General features: G+C 35.8%; 1 protein-coding gene across 6 annotated transcripts in view; it reads right to left on the bottom strand.

Moving 5' to 3' along the window:
• Window positions 1-21,731, bottom strand: part of CDK19 (cyclin dependent kinase 19) — an 88,836-nt gene that overhangs the window by 5,896 nt on the left and 61,209 nt on the right. For all 6 annotated transcript variants that reach the window (XM_026666677.2, XM_087942282.1, XM_026666675.2 and 3 more), the window contains 7 exons: window positions 18,198-18,329; window positions 10,666-10,809; window positions 9,998-10,067; window positions 7,639-7,711; window positions 6,371-6,468; window positions 4,876-4,954; window positions 1,589-1,882 (listed from right to left, as the gene is read on the bottom strand). In XM_026666677.2, the coding sequence (XP_026522462.1) occupies window positions 1,589-1,882; window positions 4,876-4,954; window positions 6,371-6,468; window positions 7,639-7,711; window positions 9,998-10,067; window positions 10,666-10,809; window positions 18,198-18,329 (890 nt within the window). The remainder of the gene's footprint in view (window positions 1-1,588; window positions 1,883-4,875; window positions 4,955-6,370; window positions 6,469-7,638; window positions 7,712-9,997; window positions 10,068-10,665; window positions 10,810-18,197; window positions 18,330-21,731) is intronic.

The raw sequence follows: 21,731 nt of genomic DNA, 5'->3' as shown, positions 1-21,731 counted from the left end.
CAAAGAGGAAAGTAGCTAGATAAATATAATGAAAACAGCCCTGTCTAATTTGCATTTAGAAAAGGGGAATGAAGAATGGGACTCATAAAATTCAATGCATAATATGAAGAAATAGCTTGATGCCAGACTTGATAGGCCTGAATATATGTATTGATATTTCAGTATTAACTTTCTAAAAAACCATTTAATGAACATACATACACTTATACAAGCATGCTATCATTTGTGACAGCTAATATGTTTTAATATTGTAAAAATGAATGTATCATATGACTGTAGTTGCAGTTACCATGGCCAGATGAAGTCATAAATGTGCTAGAGATAATACACAGAGCCCAATGGTACAAGCACTGAAGAGCCACAAGGGAATATTATGCCATATAACTACAGAGATGATTACCATCAACATGTAATGACCAGACTCCTGCACTCAAGATTATGAATTTGGATACAGCAACTTACTTTCCACAAGCATTATATTTCAATTTATTTAATAATAACAATACAACATATTTTCAGTCATTATTTTCATTATTTTCAGTCATTATTTTCAGTCTCCATGCTAGTTAAGAATTATGGAAAATGGTCCAACATCTTTACCCATCAAATGGCTGGGCAGGGAAGGATATAGAACAGTGGTGGCTAACCTTTTGGGGCTCCAGTGCCAAAAATTGTGTGCGTGCTGGTGCTTGTACGCTCGTACCCAGAAGGCAATGCGCCCCACCACCCCTGTGCCTGCGTGCGCAATCCTCCAGTCCCCCTTTACCTGCACTGCACCTCACAGCTGATTTTCGACTGGTTTGAGGCCTTTTTCAGCCTCCCAGAGGCTTGAAAAAAACCTTTGTAGGCCGAATAGGCCCATTTCGTCACTTCCGGTATTAACAGGAAATGATGAAATGGGCCTATTCTGCCTGCAGAGGCTTTTTTCAAGCCTCTGGAAGGCCGAAAAAGGCCTCAAACCAGACAAAAATCAGCTGTGAGGCAGGCACATGTGCAGTGAGGTAAGTTTGCCTGAGGCTCATGTGCTGGCACAAATGGCTCTGCGTGCCACCTGTAGTATTATCATCGAAAGAAATGAAAAAAGTTTCACTGAACCAGGAGGGTGACCAGTGAAAAGACCTCACTGAACTGGTTCTATTTCTTATAATGAAACAAAGGGTGTTGTTTTAATTAACCATAAAAGCATTCCGTGTGCCTTAGGCGTTTAGTCATGCTGGCCACATGACCACGGAGACATCTTTGGACAGCGCTGGCTCTTTGGCTTTGTAACAGAGATGAGCACTGGCCCCTAGAGCCAGAAACGACTAGTGTGTATGTGCGAGGGAAACTTTACCTTTACTAACACCTGTATCTCAAACTTTGAAAACTGTCTTGAACAAGATTTACTTTGAAAAGTGGCAATAAATTATTTCTTAAGCAGGAATATGTGCTTTCATCCATACACACATTCATAAATTGAGCAAGGCCCATAAAAACATTCCAGTTCAAGGAAAAGCCATCCTATGGTGGTGTTTCCTAACTCATTTCCCCTCAATCCTTGAAAAAAACCCAAAGAAGATATAAAGAAGACAAGAAAAAGGGAACGTACTTGATAGTCTGAAGGCATGACAGGCCCGCCTGAATTCGTGCCTGAAGGCCCAAGGCGTGGTTTCTTGTTTGGAGGCACCTGGTTGAGGCCAGAGTCCTGGCTATGCTGGAGACCTGCCCCAGTCCCACCACCTCCTGTCCCGCCACCCCCCGCAGTTCCATTGGTCTGGGTGCTGTTTTGCTGTTGAGGTGCTGCTTGAGGCTGTGGTTGCTGCGGCTGCTGAGGTGCTGCTTGCTGCTGCTGTTGCTGCTGAGGTCCTGTTTGTTGCTGATGTTGGTTCTGCTGCTGTTGATTCTAGATTGAATCCAAGGGAAGGAGAGAGAGCTGGGATTACCATGAGGTTTAGTCCTAGGGTAGTTCTTATTCCACAGAGCATTCCTAGAAATGTACACAAGCAGTACACTGGCTCATTAAAGGTGATATAATGTTTAGAGAGCCTAAGGAATAGGAACATCTATACTAGGATGAAAAAGGTTAAACTTTGAGGCATAAATTTTTTATATAACTGGCTGACCTTCTCATGCTCATCTGATATCAAATCTCTAATTGAGGATTGTGTAGACATCTTAGGAAAATGCATGGTATAACTATAAGCAAGCTTATCGTTTAAATTCTATATTGGATTTTATATATATAGATATATATATATATAGTGGTTTCCATTTATTCAGCCATTGTTTGAATGTCTTTTAAACATATTGCAATGGCCATCTTTAAAAAACATTAGTTAATGTATATGCGACACATATGTGCCTCTTAAATGAATATAGGCTCCTTCATTGCCTCACCAATTTCTTCTAGCTATTCTATACTCATGGTAATAGGCTTTGCTTGTCCCTTCCATTTTTGAAACAATGGTATTCATATTTTTTTTAGAGTAAAGACTGCAAATAATGGCTTTTTAAAAGATGTATGATGCGTTGCTTTCTACTTTCATATCTTCTTCCATCAATTCTTTAAAAAGAAAGCCAGTTTGTTAAGGCACTAGGCTAGAAAGCTGGACATGGTGAATTCAAATCCTGCTTTAGCCATGAAATCTAGCTGGCTGATCTTGAACCAGTTAGTCTCTCTCAGCCCAACTCATCTCATAGGATTGTTGTTGTATGGAAACAGGAAGAGAAAGGTTGGATATGTTTGCCACCTTGAGTTATTTATAAATATATACAGTCTATAAATCTTGAAATGAAAAGAGATTCTTCTTAAAACCCTAACACAAAAGTAACAGAGAAAAAAATAGGAATATAAAATTTCCATAAAATCTGCATAGACCCTTATCTCAAATCTTGGAACGAGATAGTTACAGCTTAAGTGCTTGCCTCTTATATTTCATCTATGGCTTTGGTTGATTTATAGTAGCTGAAATCTATATTACTCAAAATCTATGGTTCAGTATCAGAATTCCTGGAGCCAGTCATGGAAACCACTATAGAGAAAGGAAAGGACTGAATTTTTGATTTAATTATAAAAATAGCAGGGTATAGAGAGTGACGCTGATTGGGACATAGGTTTTCCAAGTCAGGTCAAAGACAGAGAAAGTACTCCAGTGAACAGAATAATAAAGAGGACAAAGGAGCATCAGAAAGTTTGGACTAGTCTGAGGACAAGAAAAGAAGGAAATGTAACAACAAACTTAAGCAAATCTTAAGAGGCAAACTAGAAGATTATTATTTTAACATTTGGTCCCAATGTTTGTTGACTTTTGAGTAAAAACTTTCAGCAAAGTAAGTGCAATTAAATGCTGAGGTCCAGTAATGGCCAAACAACCCTTTTAAACAAAAGGCTTTGAAGTCAGTATGTCTTTTTCCATATGTCTCAATGCAATAAAGAACTTTCACTGTGAGATGAAAAAAGGACAACACAAACCAAATAAAATTCCTCCCATTAATTATACAACTCTGTTATCACTGCCAAGAATTACAATTAAAGCCATATTTATACTTTTACTATAATAGATGACACAATATTCAGGAACGATATTGTCTTATGGGAAAAGCCAGCTCGAATTATAATCTGCATTTGTGTATTAGTCAAAGGAATATGATTGTGATGATGCCCCAGGCCAAAATAGCTGATGGAATGTAATTGGTTGAAATTTAACCAGCTGGAGTAATTTGTTAACATCTGCAACAACTAAACTTATTTACAATCTATTTTAGAATTCAGCAGACTTAATGTCACAGAAAGTGGCAATTTTGAAAAACAAAGTGGAGCAAAAACCATAGATAAAGATATTGATATCTCTGTGTCTATCTCCTAGACATAAAGCAATTAATAAGTAATTTTTTATTCTTACCGAGAAAATTTTATGGCTAAGTCTATACAGTCACTAGGAGTCAAGCTCCACTCAAGGAAAATTCTTTTTCTTAAGTCTCAGAATCAAAGCAGGACTCTGCTTCTTAGTGATACTGTTATTGGCTGCTTTGTATTTTAATTCTTGTAAATGTTTTTATTTTATTTTAATTTTGTTTCCTACCCAGAGTTACTTGCTCAGATGGACAACCATATGAACTGAATAAATAAACGAATACAATCATATGCCTGAAATATGATTTAATGGGAACAAAAATAAATATAGTTCATTTACTAGAATATTTCATGTCCTGCAAGTTTTATTCTCATTCTTAACAGACTTTTGGCTTGCTTCCACAATTCCACAATTTTGATCTTTGAGAGTATGAAGCTCTTCTTGAAGTTTCTAATTTATTTTCTCTCTCTGTTACCATAGGAATATGAGGCATTGTTGTACATCAACAGGGATTTTCCATCTAAATTACCTCTACTGAACAGCAGTAGTTCTTCAGGGTGAAAGGTACTTGATACCAGAGCCTTGGTACCTGAGCCTTTTTAATGAGAGATATCAAGGATTGTACCTGGACCCTTCATAGTGCATGCTCTTTTGTCACTGAGCAATACCCTTCCTATATCCTCCTCCTACTCATACAACATCATTACAAAAAAAACCACCAGAATATTTATTGCCAAGAGATGACTTTTTAAAGACATTATTAGGATATGTGGGTTTAAGACTTTTTCCCTTTTTTATTCCAGCTGTATTATTTTTTATTCCATTATCTAAACGTACTAAAGATTATTCAATTTTAAACTATCTAATTTCTTGTAATTATTACATATCAACATGCAATCCTTTTTGAATATGTCCCAGGACATTGCATTACAATCATATTGACCAGAAATCCTGGTCAGAGTAACCTTTGATATTATATAAGCTTTCCCCCTCAGAAACATTATTATTTTTTATTGATGGTAACATGGTCTATGAACTATACCTTATCACCCTTTTCCTCGGGTTCATCTTCATTAAGAAATTCTCGTTTGGGGTATGGAATCTGGCAACCAGCAAAAACACTAGAACAGAAGAATACAGTGGAATTGAACCAGTATACGTTAGCTTACAATCTTACAATCATTTAAAAACATATTAGAAATTAAATAAAATTTTGGACATCTTTAGCAGAAATGTGATGAAATGAAAAATATTTGCTTTCATTTTAATATGATCAATATGTTGTTTCACATTAGACATACTCATACAAACTATAGCTAGAAATCACTAATATCTTTCTCCATGAACTAGTCATGGTGATTTCAGGTTGATGTTGAATTATTTTAATCTCCTTGTTTTAGGAGTGTGAGGCTATGGCAATTGTAACTTGAAGCACAGATTGCAAGTAGCTTTTTTGAAGTCTGTTGTAACTTTGACCAGTCATTAAGCAACTGATTGTAACTTGTGGACTACCTGTACTTTTCCAATATTTTGCAGCAACAAACAAGATAGCAAAAGAAAAAGAATTTAATTGAATTGTTTTTGTTGTACCAATTTATGTGTGTCAGAAAATATGAACAGTAAATCAAGAGTAATTCATTATGAAAAAGTGCTGATTTTCCCCCCAATTCCTTCAAAAACCATCAGCAAAAAGCATTAATAATTATGTATTGGTACCAAGATGGTAGCACATACCATTTTGTTTATAATCCTCTCAAAATAATATAGAAAGTCTATAATTATTTTTGAGAATATCGCTCAATATCAGTCTTTGTTTCAAATCAGTTGAAAAGCACTATGTATGTGCAGCATAAGAATTATTGGTTTGAAGTTTCTATCTAATTTAGCATACATTTCAAAAAGTGTTTCTAATATAATTTTAGCATTACTGGTGCTTAAAAAGGATTTAGCAAATAATATTTTTCCCCCTCAACAAACCTTTGTTACCTCACTAAGCAAAACAGATCTAGTGTATTCACCCTTTAGGGTAAAATTCAAGCAATTTACTATGCAGTCCTATCCATGTTTACTCAAAATGAAGTTTCATATATTAAATGATTTAATACCCAGTAAAAGAGCATAGAAATTGAAGCAAAACTTGCAGGGGGAAAAGAGAAAAAGCTGATAATAATGTCATGTAGGGCATCTATCACCTCTGCAACATTTCCTCAGAGACTGCAAATTGCAATGAAATCTTTCACTAGCAAAGAAATGTTTATAAATGACTGGAATATATTCTGTCTATTTCTACATTCAATTCTGTTTAAATATAAATTTCCCTACTACTTTAAGAATGGAACCTTGGATATGCCATTTTAAATCTGAGTATGGGTCTATTATAAAAGATATATCTTTTATGTTATAAAATGGATATTTCAGAGATATAATCAAACACACATTACGGCTATTATTTTACTTTTATATAAGTTTAGAGAGTTATTTGGAAAGTAAATTACAGCAGTGGAGGAAGGACTACAAAGAACAGGAAAAAAACATACTCTGATGTAGGCAACGGGTCTTCCTGGAAGTAAGGATCCTGCAAAGCTTGCTCTGAGGTAATTCTTTTAGTTGGATCCATAGTCAGAAGTTTTTGAAGCTGCAAAGGAGCCAGCTTATATGAATTTCTCAGTAAAACTCAATGACATGCATTATGTATTTAGTATTATGACCAATAATACTAAAGTAAACAAATACAAATAAACTTACAGGATTCTATATACAGAAAATATCATATAGTTAAAAAATTAGAAAACATAAACAAATCTACAACATATACACAAATAACAAACCCAGAAAAAAGCAAGCAAGCAAGAAAGAAACGCGAAAAGAAAGGAAAAAGAAAGAAAAAGAAAGAAGGGAGGGTGAACACTTAAAAACATTTTCCTTTTCGACAGTTTGTAAGATCTTTTCTTCTTAAATTGTATCATATTTTATCAGATTTGTTTTTTTAATTGTAAAATTAATAAAATTTGTTTTTTTTTTAAATAAATAAATTAGAAAACATAAACTAGAAAACCTAAAATGTAGAAGTCTCCCTTACATTGAGCCCAGCATGAGAAGGGGAAACAATTCTGGCAGGCAGTCTGATCTGATCTGAGCTTCATTCCATCACACTGGTTCCCCCTCCATCTAAACATGGAGCTAACAGAAGGCTCCTGTTATATTTGTTCTCCCGCCATAATTAATATTCAGAAATGGAAAGTAAGTTGCTTGGATGGATTTCGCAATAAATGACAGAACCGTATGGAGCATCTAGCTTAGCCAAGGAAGCTGAGTAGATAACTGGCCCAGCCAGTATTTTCAGCTCAGCCTATGCCACATGGTCTTTTAGGGAGAAACGGAAAGCAAGTGTGCCATTTTAAATTCCCAAAGAAAAGAGGAGATATAAACCTAACAAATTAGTTAGTACAAGAATTATTAATCATTATTATTGTTGGTGCAGCTAAAACTTTAGATAATATTAAAAATACTGGGATATTCTGGCAACTGGAAAGATTTAAAGTTCTTTTATGCATTATATTTTAGATCTATGCATTTTAAACCTCATTTTCTGCCAGAATATAGTAAGAGTGACATCTTATATATTCTTTCCCTGAGACTAAGCATCTCTGAACGGGGCTTACATCTGAGTAGAAATGTAAAGGATCACAGTTAACTTTACAAAACAAAAGATTACTTCAGCAGCAACGAAGTTTTCTTCTACAGCTATTTGATACTAAGAGTGTAACTTACTTAAAAAGCAAAATAAAGCCTCTATGTCACTTACCAAAAGGAATACTTTGCTATCAGGCTTGACTTTGTGTTTTTCCATGTATTTGAGGAGGCTACTATTGGCATATCTGAAAAAAGAACGAAATCAAAAGAATAATGTAGAATCAAAATTTTAATTTTTTTTTTACAACATATACTACTGTATATGTTAATTACATTTCACAAGCTTTTATTTCCTGGTGCATAACAATGAACCACATACAGATAGCACTGGCACTTTTTATTAATATACAGGTGCCAATCCCATTTTATCTGAAAAAATAGATAAAACTAATCTCAAAATAGGCTCTACTGTGGAATAATTAAAACAGTTATAAAGATATACTAAACTAGGTTTCTCTAATGTATCGTAATGTGTGTTTACATGTATATAGACACTTCAATTAATACTCCTTTTTAACAAAATCTGAAATGACTAATAAAACTAATGTGAAAATAACAATTAAAGCATAAAAGCAATAGGCAGCAGAAGCCAAGGTAATAAAATTGATATGGAGTCTGAAAGCATCTTCAAGACTAATCAACTTCACTGGGACATAATCTGTGAATAGCAGCTCACTTCATCAGATGCGCAGAATGCAAGCCCACACTATCGATCTGTGGATGTGATTTGCTAGAAAATTAATGCCCAATAAAATCAGCTAGTCTTGAAGGTGTCATTATATTCCATAACTACTTTGTGTCCATTGAGTAATACATATCTTCTCCCCTCACCAAAGTTAATGAAATCAGAAATAAAAATTAAAATAGAAGCAAATATTCTAAAAATGCAGATGAAATCCTATCGAATGCTCAAGAAAAGTAAGATAAGGTTTGGACTATCATATATGGGTTGCAACATTCCACCAGAACAGCAGCAAGGACATACAGAATGCAGTGCAGTTTTTAGAAACCAGATATGTCAGTACTACATAAGAAAATAGGATTATCTATGATCACAAATGAAATGTGGTAATCTGAACCTTTGTTCTATTCATCAACCCAAATTCTAAGAGGTAGTAAAATATCTGGAGAAGGGCCTTCAATAAAGATTTTATTTGCTAGGCACATAGCCTAATAATCGGTATCTGTGATTCTTAAAGTGTTAAAGGTGATGGGAACTGAAACTGAACAACTTATGTGAAGGGCACAAGTTGCTACATGTTGATGTGAGTTTGGAAACAATGCAACTCCCTCAATTCTGATATAATTTACTGTCCCTGTTAGGGTTACTCTTCCTGTTAGGACTTGATTCTCAACTTCTAAACACAGCAACTAAAAAGCAATTATCCATTAAACTAGATTACTGAAAAAAGAATCTTTAAAGTTGACCAAAGCTTGATCTTGATACTGATCATAAATCCTTTGGTTGATCAGTTATTCCTAGTGACACAGGCAGTTAATAGCACACATCTGCTTTAACAAGCCACTAATTTGCACCTGGACTCTGGCTGGTGACCCTCAAGTTCCAGAAAAAAATTGTCGTCATATGACATAAGGCTGCCCACTTCTTCTGAAGTAGCTGAAGGGCAACTTGTATATCAAACGATAATAATCTAACTGGGACATCAAAAGCGTTTGTATTTTAAGCCTCAAGAATGAATTTTAAAATACAATCCTTGCTTATCGATGCCTTGCTCAGCAACCATTTGAAGTTACAACAGTACTAAAAAGGAAATTTATAAGTGGTTGAACATATGGCCATTGCAGCAACCCTGCAGTTGTGTGATCACAATTTGGATGCTTGGTAACTGGTGCACATATATGACGGTTGCAGCATCCTACAGACATGTGATCGCTATTTCCAGTCTTCAAAGCTGGCATTAAACAAGCAGTCAATGGGGAAACTGGCAGGAAGTGAAAGTCATGGTATGGCACACATGCTTAACTGACATTATAAGCTGGGCATGGTAATGTGATGTTTTACTTTATATGACTGTGTTCCTTAGTTGCCAGTCTCAATTGCAGTTAGTAAGTGAGGACTACCTGTACAGTAGCCATGTTCAGATACAACTCATGATTTAGAGTTATGTATTGTAATAAAAGTCTCTATATGACAAAAAATTCTATAACGAAATGATAACTGAGATTTCACATATTGTCTAAATCAAATAGTTTCTTGGTCATATTGAATTTATCCCATTTTCTTCTATTTAAGTTTTCCAAATGTGTTCCTGAAATTCATACCCCCCAAAGGAAGAATTTGTTGCAAACCATGATCCTTTCATGAAAAGAAAGATAGAGAAGGATGAAACTTTATGTCTAAATCTACATCATGCTCCTTCCTACTACCTAACAACCCAAATAAAAATAATAAAAACTATATACTGATAATTATATATTTAAAACATAATGACCAGAAATATACAACTTACGTTGTTCTTCTAAAATCTTTTTGAAGTGTAGGATATTCTGGCATTTTCCTAATGTCTTCCCAGTCTTTATCTTTGTAAAGTAAAAATTTGGAAAATATTAAAGAAGCACAAGATAAGCTACTAGAAACAGTCTACCCTATATTCTTTAGTAACTCGACTTACAACCATTAATTTAGTGACTGTTCAAAGTTACAATGGCATTGAAAAAAAGTAACTTATCACAGTTTTTCACACTTATAACCATTACAGCATCCTGATGATTATCGGATAAAAATCCAGATGCTTGGCAACTGGCATGTATTTATGATGGATGCAGTGGTTCCTTGGGTCATGTGACCTTCTGACAAGCAGAGTCAATGGGGAAGCCAGAAGCACTAAACAACTGCATTACTAACTCAACAACTGCAGTGATTCACTTAATAACTGTGGCAAGAAAGGCCGTAAAATGGGACAAAACTAATTTAACAACTGTCTTGTTTAGCAATGGAAATTTTGGTTTCAATTGTAATCCTAGGTCAAGGGCTACCTGTACAAGCATATGAATTTGCTGACCAAAAGCCGTAATAAAATTGTATTTGAATGGAATACATGAATATGAAGAAAAATCAATTTATTGAAAACAATCCAGATCAAAGATTTCTTATATGTTTTAACGGTCACTGAATTACCTGCAGGAAATCCCATGACGCTAAATATGCGATCAAGCTGATCATGATGAAAAGGATTGCTTGTTTTGATGTCTTCCTGACGACAGTGAAATATAGGTTCTGAAGTCAATAACTCAGCAAATATACAGCCAATAGCCCATATATCTAGGAAACAAAATAAGATATAAAATCTAAACAGCTTTTTAGAAAATAAAATACATTTAATATTTGTCACAATAGGTGTGTAACAGTCAAACAAAAAATGAAATAATGATATTATAACAAGATGAACAAACCATACATAAATTTCACTTGAGAACCTTCTTCAAATGAGTAAGGTATTACCATGTTTTTATATAAAAGTTTATGCTTACAGCTCCCTTGGCATGAAAGAGCAGACAGAATAGAATAAAATAAAGTAGACAAAAATGCTATGCAGTGCCCATCCTATTTCATTTAGAGTCATCAATCTCCTGCATCATTTTGGAAGAAACAATCCTGTTTGAGGACTGGACCATCTCAAGAACACCACAAACACCACAAACCTCCTCCAATTTTCCCAGAATGGCATAAGTCTAGGAAAGGTTCATAGCTCAGAAAGAAATAGTAATTTCTACTCCCACCTCAATGAATTTTGCACATCCTGCCCAAGGATCTGCTGATACAGTTCTACAGAGGATTTATTGAGTCTGTCATTTGTACCTCAATATCCGTCTGGTTCAGCACAGTCACCAAACAGATCAGGTACAGACTTCAAAATCACCACCAGTCTGCCTTCCATTGAAGATCTGTATACTGCAGGAACTAGAAAAAGAGCTGAGAAAATATCTACAGACCCCTCACATCCTGGACATAATCTATTTCCACTTCTTCCCTCAGGATGCTACTATAGAGCACTACATGCCGAAGCAACTAGACACAAAGATAGTTGAGGGTGGAGGTTCATTCTCTGAACTTGTGAGTTAGTTTCTTAAAGTTTCATTACCAGGCTTAGGTCACGTCTTCACTGGAATTTAGGGATATCAGTGTTGGTGTTCTTCTGCTTATAAGGGCTTTGTGTGGTTAGTAAGTCTTGTGATCGTGAGGTCACGTCTGGTGAGGGTCACATCAGGTCAGGGTCTTTTGATGGTCTTTTTGATGGGTCTTGTGATGGGTCAGGTGTGAGTTGTGTCAAGTGAGGAATATATCATTTCTCATCTTTTCTCATCTTCCTACTATCTTCTCCTATTGGTTTCTTTTGATTTATAATCTGTAACCTATTACTTGCTGTTTATATCTACACTGTGAGCTTATGCACTGGAGACAAATTCCTTGTGTGTCCAATCACACTTGACCAATAACTGTGTTGTGTTGTGTTGTGTTGTGTTGTGTTGTGTTCTATTCTATTCTATTCTATTCTATTCTATTCTATTCTATTCTATTCTATTCTATTCTATTTTAACCTTGTGGCAATGAATTCCACAGGTTACTTATACACTTTATCTCTTTTACCTCTTTTTCCAGGTAGCTTCAGCAAAGGATTCCTGGCACCAATATTTTAAGAGAGAAAATGCTACCCAATTGTTTTCTCCATGCCATGCATGATATTATGCATGAATCTACAAAATTCTAGGGTTTGTCCCAGAGAAAGTGTTTGCATATCTTGATCATTTTAGTTGGCTTTTTCTGCACTTTTTCCAGCACATTTTTCTAGGGGTGTCCAGAATGCTGCATAATATTCCAGATGTGAGCACAACATTCCTTGTAATTTTTACTGTTATTAGAAACATTCTTAATCAATTTACTGGCTTTTAATATTGTAAGCGGCCTCAAGTCACCTCAAAATGAGATGGATGGCAAACTAATCTAACAAATAAATAAGCAAACGAAGATGTGTACAAAGAGATTACAAAGTTAGGAGTTTTACTTGCAATCTTTTTCTTAATGATCCTTAGTACAGAATTTCCCTTTTTCATAGCTGTTGCCCAATATCTTTACTGAGTTGTGGCCTCAAGATACTTTTCTTAGTTATAGGCAGTTCAGACCACATCAGTGGACTGTATATTCAGCCAAGAGTTTTGGCATTGTGCATTGCCTTAAATTTACTTAAATTGACTCTATTTGTTATGTAAGTGACTATTCACTCCAGTTTAAAGAGATCCTTCAGAATCTTTTCACAATCACATTTTCAATTTGCTGCTCTGAATTATTTGATATAATCCACTAACCCAGCTTATTATCGGGAGTCTGTGGTAAGACAGAGCTAAGTATCTTTTAGCTGGAGATGACAGATGGTGTAAAACTGTGAAGAGAAATCTCTAGGGAGTCAACAGAAGCTAAGAGAAAGGACTTCCAAAGCTTCAAAATAAGGTTGCAATCTAGGAGAATCATGTCAGGGATTAGTCAGACATCTAGTCAGGACATCCAGCCAGAAAAGCAAACCAGGAAAATAAAATGCTTTTTTTTTTTTTTTTTTACAAAATCTAGCAGGACTGTTCCCAAGTAGTCACAATCTACAGTATATCAATTGCAAAGAAGAAGAAAAGTCCTTTCACAGTATCCATCTCCTGGGTAACCAACAGCTTGAAGTCTACCTATCAAGTCAGTTTATATAAATGGGCTGGAATAATGGATTAAGAACAGCTTGAAATCCCATGCATTCCCATAATGGGTCTCAACTTCCATTTTTCTGTCAATTCTCCCTACAACTCTTTGGCATAGTCAGCAATGAATGCTACTAGTCAAGTTACTCCAAGAAATTCCCCTTCTATTGCCGGTTTACCAAGATGTAAATGATAACCCTGTTCCTTTAGAGGCCTGGAGATCTGTGCTAAAAGTTGGATTCCTTTCCCAGAATGAGACCCTCTGGCTCATTAAGAACTTTCCATTTTGCTTATATCTAGATTTAAGATTTAGAAGTAAGTAAAAGAAGAAGAAAGGAATAGACAGTTACTTTACGAAAGGAATGAGTTAGCTGCTCCATCAGATCCAGGATCTCAACAAATGCACAAAATGCTCATAAAATAAAACTATCAAGCCCCACATAGCTGTTCAGGCTAAAGGAGCAAAACCCATGTGGAGTTCAGGAAGTTTAATGCTACCTAAGGATAAAAACACCTGCCTTTTGTGCATAAATTGAACTCTTCCTCCCCCACCTGCTCCTCACAAGAGCAGGAGCTATACTACAACTAGCTTCACTAGTGTTAGCTTGCTGTCCAATTTCACTAATTTCCAGCTTAATAACTGCTGGATGGAGGCTTTCCTCTGAACTTGTCTTCAGCCAGACTTAATGGGAAAAAAATACTGAAGACAAAAGCAAAGACAAAATGGAGGTTGCTTTTCCATTTTAAAAACCTATAGGGGATATTGAGCCTCTTGATTGGTTTCTTGCCTTTGGTTTTTCTGGGCTTCAATTGTTTCTGCCCATTATCTATATGGACAGGTCTACTAACATGACTTTTTAATCCTTCTATGTCTGGATCTCATGAAATAGAATTTCTGCACATTCATTACAGCTAATACACGTGGGATGGGGATGTAGGAGAAATCAGACTGCATACCAGCATCATTGGTGTGAAAAAAAAATCTAATTTTAAAATTCTGGAAGGGCAAATTAAGTTGCTAAATTGGATACTGGAAGACTGTATTTTCTGAAATGCTACATTTTCCACATGCCAGATCAACTAAGTACAAGTTAAAGGAACTCAATGAACCAATAACTGAATGAAGGGTTTAAATCTCACTTTTCTCTTAACAATTCAAGGCTGGTTATATGAAGTTTCCTCTAATTTCATCCTCACAACAGTAACCTGATAAGATAGGTTGGGCTGAGATTGACTGAATGATCAAAAAATCACGCTCTATGGCCAAAACCCCAGAAGGAAAGCAACTGCAGTGCAATATGTCTGAATTTACCAAATTGGGTAGAACTTGACAATGAAGGTATATTAAGAAGGAAACCTTCACAAGACTGCTGAAGAAATTTGATCACAAGCCTTCTGAAGGGAAATAAAGATACTGTGGTTGTACAATTTGTTATAAAGAGGTGCTTTGGGAGCATACATGAAGCATCTCTCTTTGAACTGTTGAAGCAGTCACATTATTTATTAGGTTCATGTGGTTGCTTCATAAACTTTTCAACAATAATGGCTTGCACGAATCATGAGCAATCTTATCTATTCAACAGGTAATCAAGACTTCAACCAGGATTTTCTCCCTTTAATTAATCTATAAAAAGAATTTGAAAAATCCCTGCAGGACAAAACTGTGAAGAATTCAACATTAGTGAAAAATTATTCTTTGTTACTTTCGCCATCTCAAAATTAGCTTGATAATTGGTTTCAACGTGTTTTTGTCCAATTCAGTCCAAGTCTTCTGTTCATCTGCATTCTATATCTTTTGTTTCATTCTCTTCACCAATGACTGCATTTTATACATTGAAAGCATTATCATGTTTCTGCATGTAATTCTGAAGCCTCACCCAAAGGGTAGTGAGTGTATCTTTTAAATAAGTAAACAAAAAGAGCAGCACATGAGCCTGGGCCAAGAAAATAACTTGAGAAAATGTCTCAAGCCACTCCTACCTTGAGACAATAAAGTTAGGTGCTGGCAAAGATACACTCGGACTTGCAAAATTCTGTTATTATAGTAGTCACAGTAAAAATAATGTTGACCTATATATAGCATTGGTTCCCAAGTCTGCTTTACATTGTAGGGCCAATAGCAACCATGTTATCTCAATGTCAGTGTGTCATCCTCTCCTCCCTTATCTAGGACTTGTTTGAGAAATTTTCTTAAATTATTTTCTTGGTCTGGGCTCAAGCCCATTTATCTGACTGTTGCCTTGGTAGCAGCTCTTCCTCCTGTCCTTCAAGTCCTCTATGTTTGATTGCCTTCTACAACAGGAAATCAGAAGATATGTCCTATTCCAGTATGAACTGACAGTGTTGGAGTATGCATTGATCAAGAATAGTAGTTTAACTTATTATGAAGTATTTCTCTGGGTATCAGAAGACAGGCCCAATGTTCCCATTCTATTTAGGAGGGGAAGTAGATTAATACAGTATATCCAAGAGATCCAAGGGCTGACATGTGAGTTATATTACTGTAATGTTGGGAAATTCCCAGGCAGGCAGGGAGAAGGGATCAAACAGGAAACTAGCCTTGAGTCCTTGCATAGCCACAAGAGGCACAAGTCTGTCCCCTCCGCCCAAAGTTCCATGGATTGTTCCCAAGGGAAAGTAAGCAGTCTAGGGAGAATCTTGTAATATAGATAGAACACAATAAAGTTCTTGACTTGGACTTTTTACAAGTGGATTTGCTTGCCTGTGCCTGGCATGTGTAATATCAAATATTTATACCTTATTCTTCCATTCTCATATGTATTATAAATTGCAAGTTAGCTGTTACAGTGGAATATGCAATGCAGGAGAAACTAATTAACACAGCTGAATTCAAAACACTGAAGTGAAGTAAGTTCCTCTACAACAGGGATGTCAACCTCAATTTCATTGGGGGCCACATCAGGGCTATGGTTGAACTCGGGGGGACTGGGGGTCATAGCCAACTGGTTGTGGCTGGGTGGGTGGGCGTGACCAGCTTGACACCATTCCCCAAACTGCTGGTATGTTTCTTCTTTGCATTGGGTAGACCGGGATGAAGCTACGCTGGCCCGATGTTTCTTCTTCGCATTGGGTAGACCAGGCTGAAGCCATGCTGGCCTGATGTTTCCTCTTCACACTGGGTAGACTGGGCTGAAGCAACGCGGGCAGGCTCCTTACATTTTCCAGAATGGCCCTGCAGGCCAGATCCAACCACATCTCAGGCCAGATGCAACCCGCGGGCCTTGTGTTTGGCACCCCTGCTCTACAGCCAAGGAAGAAATATGAAGTCTACTATTAAGTTTTCTACCAAAAAAACACACTAGACTCATCTCTAATGACGAGAATGGGAACATGACACCTCTGGAAGTTAAACCGTTCCCATTCCCCTAACTCCCTAAAGAAAGTTCCCAAATTAGTATTTTTTCAGACAAATTTTGGGCATTTTTCAGTAATGAACATGGCTCTGGGGCATTCATTTTGGTTCAGCAAGGATAATAAGAATGTTCAGAGCAGATCTATAAATTATTTTTTTCCTGATCGTGGAAGATTAAAGACATAGATCCAATAAGAAAAGAAAGTCAAGTAGAGAAACTGGAAGATCATTCTCTCCCCATCCCAAAGAACATTTAAACATTTCCTAAATGTATAAGATTAGTGAAACAAAACTATTTTAGACACAGAATATTTCTTAACCACTGAGTATTCAGGAATCGGAATAGAGGAAAATTACTTTTTAAAATCCATGTCTCATATTTAAGTTCAATATTCTATACACGTACACAGGGTCACATTTATAATAATGTTACTTTGAAAAGACAATGAGAAGAGAAGAATGACAGAATAGAAATAGAAAATTTAAAACATGTTTGGTTCTTCTTTTCCCACATAGATATTTCTGCTTTTTCAAATAAGAATTAGTAATACACTAGAGCAATAGAGTTCAATGGCAGTGTCTCAAAAGCATGTATAGTGACTTCATTATTATATCATAGAAATAGGAGTACCTAAAAGGATATTCAGAATTCTGCATTTTTACAACCCAAGTAAGAGAACCCACCTGTTCCACAGGTTTCCTCACTGTTTAGCTGTCATTTCTGAACATCTTTTTTTTCATTATTCCCTCAGAGAATCATACACATGGGCTATTCTTTTCCAGGATAAGCAATGCAACATTGAGTGTGGAAAAGGAATGAGAAATAATAAGCCAAAGAAATTAAATATATGAGATAGCTAACGACAAAGGAGGGTGATCTCTGAAAGCAGTGATGTAATTAATGTAGATAATGGTTCTGCAGGAGTATCAGCCAGTTCAGTCAATCAAATAAAATTGATAGATAAAATAGAAGATGGTTACTAAGTGGCCATTAGAGGAACATGGCCTTATATGGCTGCATCAGCATAGTATATTCTTCAACTCTTCAACTCTAGCAGGTTTTAAAATTATCGGCCAAAGCAAAATCTTCTTCAACCAGACACCATCAAAATTTGTCAGAACTGCAATCCGAGAATTCTCAAGGGCTCATGCTGGCTGGAGAACCTGGAAGTTGCAGCCCATGTACACTTGGACAACCCAGACTGGTGAAGGTAGACAGAGGAAATGATTTGATAAGAATATTTTGCTCTTTTTTCCTGCAGATTAAAAAGGTTTCTGGACAGAGATGACCTAAAACACAGGATCTTTTACACTAGGAGACCAGAAAAGGAAATGGCAGTTGGATATTTTTGGAATAAAAAGCTATTAAGTCTGATAGAAACACATTCAAAATATTTGTGAAACATCCTCCAATAATGGTACTTGTAATATGGGCATGCTTTAATTTGTATGAATCAACAGATCTGTGTTTTATTTCTGAAATGGAGTAGACATTTAAAGTATTTAACTACTTAAGAGCTTTATAACTCTTACATTTATTCTGCACATTGATAATTCTGATAGTTATTGAGCTATATTTTTTAAAACAAAACACTTACCAATTGCCTTTGTGTAGTGCCGTGCTCCAAGTAACAATTCAGGAGCTCTGTACCAAAATGTCACCACAACTGGGTCAAGGTCTGCCAGTGGCTTAAGAGGAGAATTGAATAGCCTTGCAAAACCCATATCAGCTGCAAAATAACCAATTTTTGTATTAAACCAGACAAAACTTTTCTGAAGTAAATTCTTCTGAACTGCTATTGCTGATATTATCACTGCCTCATTTATCTTAAAGCTAGGCCAAATACACAATCTTACATTGCTGCCCTATCTAGAACTTTCCGATAGGATCTGTTTGAGGATATTAGTTTATTCCCCCCTCCCCTTTTGGGGGGGGATTAATGATTGAAAGTTACTCCACATCCCAATGTATTTGCACGGACAATACATTAATATTGCTGACAATTCTGAACATATTACCCAAAACTTTATATTATAAATGCATTTCACCCATGTTAGGAGCTACAAACATTCCCTATTGCCATTCCCTTTAACATCGTAAACTGAGTATGAGTGGTTTTGAACATGTGTGTTGATTTGAATTGACTTCATCAGTGAAGATAACACCATTATTTAATATATCTATTACTATATCTACTATTATCAAATATGTCATAACTTAGGCCAAAATAAATGTTCTGTGTAGCTATTAGAAATATAACTGATTTATGCAAGTCCAAACACTTTGTTATTATTAAAACAAATTTATATTCCCGTTCAGATTAAAAGACTTGATATAAAACGTATACAGTCAAATATTTTAATATATAGCATAAAGTTCATATAAGGCTGATATTCATGACATTCAGGACCAAAAAAGGTGGTTTGTGGCTTGCAGAGCACAAATGAACCATCCATAGTGCATTGAGGAAGTATTCAGAATCCCCTTCATTTCTGTCAATTTTGTTATGCTGCAGCCTGTTGTTGGAATTCATTTCTTTCTCATTAATCTACACTCAGTACCCCATAATGACAAAGTAAAAACAAAAGCAGGCTAATTCTGCTGCCAGGAATTCAATTCTCACCAGCTCAGGGTTCACTCAGCATTCCATCCTTCCGAGGTCGGTAAAATGTGGACACAAAATATTGGGCACAATATGCTGACTCTGTAAACTGCTTAGAGCAGGGGTCCCCAACCCCCAGTTCAGTGGTTCCAGCACACAGCAGCTGAGCTTTGCTCAGTTAGTAGTGAAGAGAAAGCACGAGGATTAGGTTAACCCCATCTGCGGCAGGATGGAGTGCAGATCAAGTACCACGACCTCTCGGTCCATGGAAAAACCTCTCTTCCCAGAACTGGTCCCTGGTACCCAAAAGGTTGGGGGTTGCTGGCTTATAGAGTGCTTTAAGCACTGTGGAGCGGTATATAAGTCTAATGCTATTGCTATTGCTTTATGTGGTTCTTTTAGCCAGGATTGTACAACTGCTTTCTGAAACGCTGTGCAGTCTGAGAAAACATGCAGCTGCTTTAGTAGTATGCAGGAATGGTGTGTCTGTGTCCCCACAAACTTCAAACCACTTTTTTGCAATTGTATCTAAAGCACTATAAAGCTTAACATTAAAGGATTGGCAGATCAAAGGGTTTTTTTTGGGCAGCAGCAGTCTGATTCTATTCTTACTGGCATTATATAGAATAGATCATATTTAGGCAATAGCACTCAATATTAAATATGTTTATAGAATCACTATAATATGAAAAAGAATGCAAAATACTAAATTTCTCCTCATTAGATTTCTTTGTCAAAATGAATGGACATGTTTGGGGGGGGGGAGGGGCATCCTTAAACAATCAATTGATTCAAAGGAAGCTGTGCCTATCTCCCACTGCCTCCATCAGACTTTTAGTCATTTTCTTTGAACAATTAAAATTAATATGAAATGAATGTCTATTATAAAATTTGTGATAGAAATATCCCTTTTATTCCTTTGTACCATTTTTTAAAATAATTTATCAGTCTCATCTAGCATTTGATATATCACTGTTTTACTGGTCTAAGTATATGATAATTTTTTAAAATAAGTAAATTTAGATCCCTGTTAATTTGATCTAGGTTACAAAGCTTTCCTAACTTCTGCCTAATTATCATATACTTAGACCAGTAAAACAGTGATATATCAAATGCTAGATGAGACTGATAAATTCTATAAGTAACGAAATTATTGGTTACCAGATATTTTTTATCTACAAAGCTCTGGAGCTTTATAGATAATAACTAGTACCATGAAATGATCTGAGCAACACACTGGAAACCAATGTAATCACAATATGAGTCGTTTAGTACAATTTAAAAAGCATCTGCCAGAAAAACAATCCAGCTTCCCTATTTTACATAAATGATTTTACAAAAGCAGTTTTGAATAAAGCAAGATAAATGAGAAGTACTAAGGTAAGGACTTCTATAAGCAGATGTTAAGCATAAATTGCAGTTTACTCCTTGGTTTGCATGGCTTTTAGGCCTCAAAAGGGCAACATTTGGTTAGAAGGGACATTAAAAGACACTGCATTTATGTTCTATAGCAGGCATGTCAAACTGGCTGCCGCAGGCTGGATGAGTAATGCATAGGCCATGGCCACTCCAGCTCTGTGAAGGGAAAAAACATTGCAAAACTTCATGTGATGGCAAGGTGACACCGTGAGTTGGACACCCATGTTCTATAGTAAACAGAAATGAATTGTGTCTTAACATACATCTCATTATGGAATATACTACATTGTTACATTGAGATTTTCTCGCATTCACAATTCTTTTATAAAAATATTTTTAAAAAAAATTACATTCACAATTCTGATTGATGTGACAATATTTTTGCAGGAAAAAAAGTAATATCAGTGCCACAAAACATTTTACTGGGAATTTTTGAAATAGGAAAGTCTTTTTTTTCTATTGACATAATCAATTAAAGCATGATAAGTATAAAAGTATACATTTGAGTCTCGGGTCAGAGTGAACCATTTTATCACTCCAAAAAATATGGGGGAAAGGCCTTGAATTTAAATCCCAAAGAAAGGACACAGAAACAGACTTCAATTTCTGTGTACTGTAGCAAAAATGTCTTCTGTGCAAATATGACTTCATTAAAACTAATAAAATAGCTAATGTAGTCATGTAATGTCTATGAATTTTCACAATAAGCAAGTTCATGAATATGCAGTTCAATATCTGGAGAGTAATGGTCTATTGCGGTGTCTGGAATGAAGCCTCATGATAACTAATAATTAGTCTCAAGTAAACAGCTGGTACAATTCTGCTATAAATTGCTCTGCAGAGATAGGCAAATAACAAATTTTGAGATTTGGCAGGTTTTAGTACTGATCCATAGAAAAAGTAAAGTTTACCCCCAGAGTTAAGAGCTTCAAGCTTTTAAACATTCAATCATAGCTGAAGAAATATACTCAGTTTTAATTGCTCCCTTTCAGTGGCTCCAAGAGCCAGATAAACTGGTAACACCAGTCTTTAACATGCATTGTTATTAGTGCTTCAGTAGAGATCTACTCCTATTCATATCAAAACTGGTTCATACATCACATCAATCAC

This window comes from Notechis scutatus, chromosome 1 (assembly GCF_049901735.1).
Source record: "Notechis scutatus isolate UNSWTSFEM ecotype Mainland chromosome 1, rNotScu1.2, whole genome shotgun sequence".
Lineage (NCBI taxonomy): Eukaryota > Metazoa > Chordata > Lepidosauria > Squamata > Elapidae > Notechis > Notechis scutatus.
The sequence above is the reverse complement of the archived record's forward strand: the minus strand, read 5'-3'. Positions and strand labels throughout refer to the sequence as shown.